Here is a 9,796-nt window from a genome sequence, read left to right on the forward strand (position 1 = left end):
CAATTAATCTCCATAATTTTAGTGAGTTAAAGCTTGGCATGTTCCTCGATGCCTCGCTAAGTGTGTTTTGATTACAAACTTGAGTTTGAACCAATCTGATTTTAGAATCTTAATTTTGGTTAGATTTTATGTTGAAGTAATAACATGATTTATGTTTCGATAATTTTACCTCCACTGTGATTTTCACAAAATAAATGTTATTCGGATTATATTAATCAAAATCGCTTTTAAATGTATAATTACTGAAACAGGTATTGGTTTAGAATAAAATATTAATATGAAAAATTGTTAAGTGTTTTTTTGTCAATACACACAAATGGTTTATCCTTCCAATTAATAAAATGTTGCTTCGCTGCGGTGAAGTAGTGAGACTACTTAATTTTGTCTAAAAGTGTGTCAATCATAATCGATATGTTATTTATCTAAGTAGAACTGAGTTTGGATGTCTTAATTAAAAAAAGAGACACTACTAAAAGTAATTAACCCTTAAGTTCTTTGGTAGAGGTTAATTATCACACTCAAACATTTTTTACCTAAAAATAAATAAATAAATAAAGTGTGCTAATCATAATTACAGCATGGATTCTCTCTATTTTTCTTTCTTTTCATTTCTTTCATTACCAGGCTTTTAGAAAAATTGTTATTTTTATAAAAAATGTATATCATTCTTATTTATTTACCAAGAAGTTTTTTTTATACCAAGAAACTTATGAAATGGAAGAAATAGAGAAAAAGAAAAAGAAAAAAAAGAAAGAGGATCCTTACCCCTACATGTTAAAATGTGTAAGCGTTCTACTAAATAATGTCAATGTGTAGACGTCAGGAGGTTGGTAATAAAGACAACGTTAACGAGAGAATTATACTCAATTTTTTAACATATTTGGTAACAAAGACAGGGTATTATCATATTGTTTAAAAGATTATATGTAGATGGAAAAAATCAAATTATATTGGTGTAACTTTAAAAATTATTATATCATTTTATAATTTTCAATTAAATAATATTTTCTTAAAATTTAACATTGAATTAGATGTTTCTTTCACATAGATCACATATGTAAAATTTCATATTAATCTAAAATAATGTACTACTTTATTCATATAGATTAAAATAACGCATTATAAATATTTTAAAATATAAATCATTTTATTACTTTATTATTGTTGTTCAATTTTAACAAAATTTGACACAAACAATCTTGATTATAAAATTTGTATATGACATCTTATTTTATATATTTATAATAACTTTGACATGTAAATTTAAAATATATTATTTATTGAAATATTAAAAATTAAAATGATTATGTTACAAAGTTATGTACTGGAAGTTTAAAATAATTTTATAACATCATTTAATTATAAATTATTATCCAAGGTAAGTTTATTTATTTTTTGATAATCATTATAAGAGTCATATAATTGTGATTGAATGATAAATCATTTACATTGTCATTATATAAAATTAAATTTCACTTTTAATTTGAGATGGAGCAATAGGTTCAATTCATAAACATTCTAGATTATCTTTTAATTCTTCAAAAAGATGTTCTTCGTCAGTTAATTAACTTTGCATAAAATGGAAGAGACCTTGAATGACATGTGAGACTGCGAGGTTCAGGAATAAATCTAAAGAGGGACGAATAGGGGCTCGATAAGAGTTCTTATGGGTGGCCATTGGCCAAGAGTTCTTGACTCTTGTCCCGCAGGCTCTGGGTGGAGGAGTTGAATAAGAGTTATTTTTTCTTTCTGTTTCTAGTAATTATTTTATCTAAGATGAGTGTTCAAAATATAACCTAATAATACCTATGCGATGCGGGACTATTAATTTTTTCCTCGATCTGTTGTGCGATCTTAAATTAGGTGGATGGTTTTTTGTTTTTTTGTTTGTTTGGTATATGTTTGAAAGGATCAATTTTAGATTGTAACTTTTGGGGGTTCATATGTTTTTTTGTGTGTGTGTGATAGAAAATAAGGACATGCTAACATGCATGTTCCTTTTTCTCTTGCATGCTGCATATTGGTGGTTTTAATTCTGTTAGTTATTAGTTAACGAAAGTGATTAACTGTTATAGTTTGAAGTTTGGTTTTCAGAAAGTGGTTAAATGAAGGGTTATGGAGTGGAGCTTAACTTCAAGTCTAAATGCGGTTCTTGTTAGGCTGATTCTCATGCTGAGCTATGGTCCCACAGTTCTACCCATGACACGACATGCCTTTTTTTTGTGGTAATTCTGTTGCGTGCATATCTTGGGAGCTTTATTACCTCTTGTCAGATCCTTATTTGGATTGAAGGAAGTTCCACCCCTTCATCTCTTTTTTCTTGTCAATGCCCATTAGCATCTTGTTATAGTTCAGTGATGTTGATTTTGATATAATAAAATAAAATTATTGTTGGGTTTAATGTTTGACTCTTGAACCAAAATATTAATCTTGTTACAATGGAATAGTTAACGAGAACCAATAAAGATGTACTTAATTACAATTAAAAATAATGATCATTTTGATATGTGAATGTGTAAATTAATAATAATTTAGTTTTTAAAACAATAAAAAATATGTTTAATTCATAAATGAGTAAAAAATATGATAATTATATATTTTTTACATAAATTAATTCCTAAATTTTATAATTTAATATCAAAATATTTCTAAAAATATAATTTAATATTAAATAAGTCATTAAACACTAGTGCTGACATTAAATTTAGTGTTAAATATTTTTGTGTTAAAAAATTAGTTGAATTTGGTCACAAAATTATGTTGATTGTACTTGAGTTTGGATTAATAAAAAAAGTCAAAGTCATTTACATATCTAATATGTTATTGATTCAAATGATATTACATTTGATTCTTTTAAATAATATATTTTTTAAGTTAAAAATAATTTATATTATGGTAAAAATATCACTTTATTTCTTAAAAATAATTTAATGTGTTAAATAATTAAAAATTGTGATAAAAATATTATTTTATTCTTATTAGAATATTTATGACTAACCAAATAAATATGATCATTCTTTTCTTTTGAACAAAAATGTAATAACTCTTAAAAATCATGAATATCAAAATTTATGATTCTTTGAGCATAAAAAATCTTTCCTTGTACCAAACACCTAAAGATAGTTGGTCAAATTTTTTGACAGAAATTAATTATCAGTAAAACTTGTGAATATTTTGGATTTATAAAAAAAAGTCAAAGTCATTTACATATCTAACATGTTATTGATCTGAATGATATTAGACTCGATCCTTTTAAACAAGATATTTTTTGAGTTAAAAAAATATATATTACGATAAAAATATCACATTATTTTTTGAAAATAATTTAATGTGATAAATAATTAAAAAGTATCATAAAAATATTATTTTATTCTTATTAGAATATTTATGACAGACCAAATAAATGTAATCATTCTTTTTTGAACAAAAATGTAATCACTATTAAAAATCATGAATCTCAAAATCGATGGTTCTCAAGAATGGTGATCTTGAGCATAAAAAAAAATCCTTGTATCAAATACCTAAAGATAATCTGTAAATTTTTTTGACAGAGGTTCATTGTTAGTAAAACTTGTAAGTATTTCACACTAATCTAATAATTATCCAGAAATCATGTCATGGTTATATAAAAAATTAGTTACACAAATTGGTCCAAATTTATTTCACACACCTTTAAACAGTTGTTTTTACTTTATTCTATAATTTATGGCTAAATTATAATTTTGGTTTTTTTATAATTTTAAATATGTGATTTCGGTCCCCTATTTTTAAATCAAAACACTTAGTTCTCTTGTTTTAGAAAATAAACAATTTTGGTTCTTCTATCATCCAAAATCAAACATTGACTTTAATGTAACATATTGATAATAAAACTTATGTAGGGAATTGACATGACACTTATGTGAAGAAAAAAAATGAAATGAAAAATAAAAAAGTGCCTTAAAATGAGTTGAACTCGTGAACATTTTTTTATACAAACAAGACAAAAAACCATTGACACATTTATTTTAGTTAGTTAACTACCTTAAAATTATTTTCTATGTATATTAGTAAAGAGTTATTATTTTTATTTTCAAATTATCAAAATTTATAATTAAAATATATTTAATATATAAACCTTTTTAATTTAATTTTATATCATTTTATATGCTTTTATTTGAATAGTTTACATATTTTTATTTTTATTTCTATTTTATCAATTTATAATTAAATTTCATAAATAAATATGCAAATTATTTTAATTTTTTAAATTAATTTAAATATACAAATTATTTGTGCTCTAATTATTAATGTAAAATTAAAAAATATTTATATATTGCATATTTTTTAATTTATAAATTTTGATAATTTGAAAAAAATGAATAACTCTTGTCTAATAATACATAGAAAAAATGTTAATATAATTAACTAATAAAACATATATCTTAATGATTTATTGTTTTGTCTAAAAATAAAAGATTATGAATTTAATTTCTATTAAGACACTTTTTTATTTTTTTACTTTATTTTTTCTTTTATCATATAAAAATCATGTCAATTACCAACATAAGTTCCATATTAGCATCAATATATTACATCACAAAGTCAACCTATGACTTTGGATGATCAAATGATGGAAGGACCACAATTGTTTATTTTTTAAAATAAGAAAATTAAATATCTTGATTTAAAAATAAGAAAACCAAAATTACAGATTTAAAATTATAAAGGGACCAACATTGTAATTTAGCCACAATTTTTTTATTTTGTAATTTTAAAACTTTTTATTTGTTATCCAATTTCATTATTAAAAAAACACTATACTTTGTCATTCAATTTCTTAATAAAAAATACTTTTTTTTTTATTTTGTTTCCTTTAATGATGTTATACTCAATCCTGGCTATGACACAACTCACACAAGCACTGAGCTACACTTTGTTGATATTTACTTTGACACGGTGAGAAACATATATCCAGAATGGGAAGCTTGGGAGTTAAAAGTTCGTGTGATCAGAATATGGTCAGTCCCAAGCTTCTCATGATCCATCAAATCCATCAAAACCAACTTCATTAGAATGGTACTAAGTTGATTAATTAATGAAACCTACACTATTTTTTCTATTTACGTGTTTTGTTAAAAAAAAATGAGATGGCATGTGTACCCATATGGCCATATATAGTCTTAGAACTTCTTTTTCTTGCTTATATATATATTTGTTTTCGTTTGATTGGTTAAAGTTAAACAGTACTAAGAGATGATATTAGACAACAATTGCCTGAATGCCAAATATAAAATGCAGCAACTACACAAAAAGTTTTTTCACTTTTTGAAATTTCGTTTACAATGCCTCGAAAATGAATTCTAACCTAACGCAGTGTGGACTTGCTTCACCTACAGAACCATCCCATGTTGAATTGCCGATGGAATCAAGTTCGTATATCACCGAAACAAACAGGTATCTTGATCTGCTAATGCATTAAGGGGGGAAGATGGGAAAGTACTAATTTCAATAAGGATTGAATAACTAGATGCAGCCCCTCCCCTCTTTTTTGAACCGGTTTTCTCTATAAAAAAACATCATATTTGTTCCGAGGGTGAGCAAATGGATAACTTTTTCATGATATTGTACTAAACATCTCAGGTACAATAGCAAATCTAGTTTTAAGCAGAACAAATTCATTACAGATACAAAACTAGATGAGAACATACGAATCTCATACTTCGGAATTTGCCAATTGGTCATTTTCTGTTACAGCTCCCAAGTTCCAGCCTCTGAAAAAAAAAAAACAAACTAACAACACCAAAACTAGAGGAAATCAGCCGAGAAAACCAAACTATGCGTAGTAGTCACCTTTCTGCTGCTTCTCTTTTCAGTTCATTTATGCGATTTTCAACTGAAGCACAGGCAGCACTGATGTCTATATTCTTCTGACAAAGCTCCTTCCATTGCATGGACAACGCATTAAGCTCATATGCAGTGTTTTGCTGACAATAGTTTTTAAGAAAAGGGTAAAAGGTCAGCAGAAATTTAACAGAGCAAAGGGAGAGAAGTGTGGTAAGTAATAATCACCTGATGATATTTCCTTTCACGGTTTACTTTTTCAATCTTTTCATTTTGTTCCTGAGCTAATTTCTGCATTCTAAAAATAGATAACACAATTATAACAAATGCCATATAGAACATGAATTATGCAGGCAAACAACATGTGTTATTAAGCTCAGCTGCTCAGGCACATCTTTTTGATTTATTATTTACAATGGTAAAATTAATGTGAATTGTGTGTGTTTAGGGACAACTGTAGAGTCAGACTACTAAATTTTAGATCAAATTGGTTTTTTAGCCCTCTAATTTATTTTTAAAATTCAATTTGGTTGTAAAAATTTTTAAATTGATTCAATTTAATCATTCAGTTCAAATGGTAAGAATCAAACTTTGTGACCGTTCAAAATCATCACTAAGCATTTTAAAAAATTAGAGGACGAAATTGAATCGGTCTTAAAAATTAGAGACCAAATTGAACATAAATAATAAATTAAAAGAGTAAAAAACTAATTTAACCTAAATTTTACAAGAAAGATTAAGATAGATTTTTTTGCTTAACCATGTATTAAATATTGATTAGTCAAGATTAACTCCCCAACTCTCGCTTGTATCCCCATATGTGTGCCCGTGTCAGCGTATAAATTGACACATAACAATCTAAAGAACTCACCGGTCCAAATTAAAGTTAATGAACAAAGATGATGATGATGATGATGATGACTCTTGCATATCAAGTTGAACAAAGATGATGAAAGCATAAATTAATTGCCTAAAGGAACTTAGGGGGAAAACAAAATCTAAATTAATTGAATGAAGAAACCTTGACAAGTATACTTCCAATCTCTGGTTGTGCTGTTTCCAGGTATCGGGACCATATTTTAACATCAAGTCCAAATTTTCCATCCTGATGATCTGATATTGCAGCAGGCGTTGAGCTCTATGAAGAGCTTGCTTCCAAGCAGTTTCGTCGTTCCTTTTATTGGGCGGCGGCATTTCCAAATCGTAGCGCGATCTATCAAGAGCAACGGGAGGCCTTCCAGCTCTCACACGTTCGTACTCTCTGGCAATCATTGGGTAGTTCTGCAATTCACACACACTCAACTAGGGCAAGACAATAGCAACTAAAAAAGAAACATGAATTAGGTTAAATTGTAGAATAGACAGTGCGAATGAAAGTCATGAAAAGAACCTGGAAAATGGAGTTGGGAAGAGGAGGGAAATCATTGAGGAAATCGGTGGGCTTCTTGGTGCTGCGACGCATCTCATCCTCCACGAGACGGTCAACCTCCAGTTTGACTCTGGGGTCTGCGTAGTCGTCGTCGATATAAGGCAATGCGTCGATTATTTCCGCGTCGGAATCGCTAGACCTACCGTAAGACGCTGGGGCTTCCAGCATTAGAATTTCCCCGCTGCTTCCATCCGCCATGGTCAGAGACTGAAGCTTTTCCTCTACGCTTAAAGAGGAAGGTTAAAGAAAGACTGTGTTGGTGTTGTTGGGCTATTTTATGAAGCCCAAACCCCGTGTCATATTTTATGATTAAAAGTAATTATAAAGAAAACTCATATCTGATATCATATCATTGGGCTATTTTATGGTTAATAGAAGCTTTTTTTTTTCTTTTTGATAATTTTACTTTTTATAACCAAAAAAATATATCATATAATTAAAATAAATATATAGTCTTTTTCATAAAATTTAATGATTTTATTTGTATAACATTAAATATATCTAAATATAATAAATCAACATAATTAAAATTCCCACTATAAAAAACATAATTAAAATTCAAGAATAATCATCTTTGCCTTAAAAAATATATTTCAATACCTAATTAATATATTCCAAATTTAAAAATATATCAAAATTACATTAAAATATGTTTGGTTTTGTGGAGAGAAGAAGAGATAAGCCAAAAGAATATATGAGAAGAGAAATAAGTATGAAATAAAATAAAAAAATTAAGTAATTTGGTTTAAGAGAAGTAAAGGATAACATAAAATAAGTATTTAAATTAAGGTGATTTAACGGGTATAAAAGAAATAGAAAAGATAATGAATATTTAATAAAAAAATATACTTTTATCATTTATTTAAGTTTTTCTACCCATCACAACTCACTTGGAGCCTCACGGATAAGTTTGATGAACAGTCCAAATTTCATCTCCAATGATTTTTTTTTTAAGAAATATGCGCACCTCTTTCCAACCAAATCACTAAGATGTGCAAACTTCTGATCTCTTCCGCGCATCTCCTTCCACTCCTCACATATTTGACCCAACCAAATTGTCACTAAATGACTATTTTAATCTTTAATTTTGTATCTCATTGTTACATTAGTATCTAAAATTAAGAAAATTCAAATAAATTTCTGGATTTTTCTAGGATTTTATTTAGTTCATTAAAAATTAATGCATTTTTTCTCATTTTGATTCCTAAACTTATAATAATAATAATAATAATAATAATAATAATAATAATAATAATAATATTATTATTATTATTATTATTATTATTATTATTATTATTATTACCATTTAAGTCCTCAAATTTGGGACCAAAATGCAAAAAAGGTAATTTCATGAACTTAAATGAACCTCTACCAAACTTTAGAGACTTATTTGATGCTTTTTTTTTTTAATTTTAGGGACTACAATCACAATAAAATATAAATTTAGGGACTAAATTGGTCATTTGCTAAAAAAAATTAATAAATTAAATAAATTTTATTGTCTTTTAGATTGTTTTGATGTAGAACAAATGTGAACCTAAATAATGATACAATAGGTCAATTTGAACTTAAATAATTTAAAAATTAATTGGAACCAAATATTCTCAAATAAAAAAAACAAATTTGGTATATTGTATATAATTTAAATTACTTTTACTAAAACGTTTATATACAAAAAGGGTGATAACCACTACACCATAGAACCAAGTATGTTATAAATTTTGTGATATATTTATATATTGAACTATTAAGTAGACAATAGACAAAATAAGTAAAGCATTACGTCAAAAGGCAAATAAATATTGTCAATTCTCATACTTGTTCTCATGTGACACTAACAGTTCAATGTCTCTTTTTTTAACCCTTGTTTTTTTTTTTACAAAAGAGAACTTCATCACTTTTTGTTTCGATACATTGTTTATTACTAACCAAAAATAGATGTAAAAGTTAGGTCATGTTTGTTGTGCACTTTTTTTTAACATCACGACTCACTAGTTATTGTCACGTTCTTACAAGACATTATTTATAACTTTAAATATATTCATTTCCACCCTTTAAATATATAATTATGATCAATTTTGGTTTCTTCATCAATTAATGCACCTAAATAACCATTTAATGGCCATTGTTAAAATCAATTTTATTATTAAAAATTGTAGAATAGAAAATGACTTAAATCAGGTTAAGTTTACTTTTACTCAACTTGATTCAATAAGATGCGTAAAAAAAAAAACTTAATTCAATAAGAATTAGTTACAGTGGTGTTGTTAAAACAAGATTGGTCAGTTTGATTTCCTTTGCATTTTCCCTCAAATATTACGATTGTCGTCCATTTATCCTACTCCTCCCACTTTTAACTTCATCTATCTTCGTAATTAATTCATTCACTTTCAACCCCCAAATAATTATATGATGGTGACTATAGTTTGCATCGTTAGAACATTTGAAAAGCCAATCTGACAAGCACTGCACGAATAAAGTAAATAGACGAGATGAAAAAGTCATTTCCGTGTACAGCACTAATCATAAAGCAAACTATAGTCC

General features: G+C 26.9%; 1 protein-coding gene across 1 annotated transcript; it reads right to left on the reverse strand.

The window, feature by feature from the left end:
- Window positions 1-5,270: 5,270 nt before the first annotated feature.
- On the reverse strand, window positions 5,271-7,507 carry LOC114421258 (pre-mRNA-splicing factor SPF27 homolog). Its single transcript, XM_028387107.1, has 5 exons — window positions 7,214-7,507; window positions 6,845-7,104; window positions 6,052-6,121; window positions 5,833-5,966; window positions 5,271-5,753 (listed from the first exon to the last, which is right to left on the reverse strand). Exons 1-5 carry the CDS (start codon window positions 7,448-7,450, stop codon window positions 5,696-5,698), a joined length of 759 nt encoding a protein of 252 aa, XP_028242908.1. The 5' UTR covers window positions 7,451-7,507; the 3' UTR covers window positions 5,271-5,695.
- Between the last annotated feature and the right edge of the window lie 2,289 nt (window positions 7,508-9,796).

Source organism: Glycine soja, chromosome 8 (assembly GCF_004193775.1).
Source record: "Glycine soja cultivar W05 chromosome 8, ASM419377v2, whole genome shotgun sequence".
Taxonomy (NCBI): domain Eukaryota; kingdom Viridiplantae; phylum Streptophyta; class Magnoliopsida; order Fabales; family Fabaceae; genus Glycine; species Glycine soja.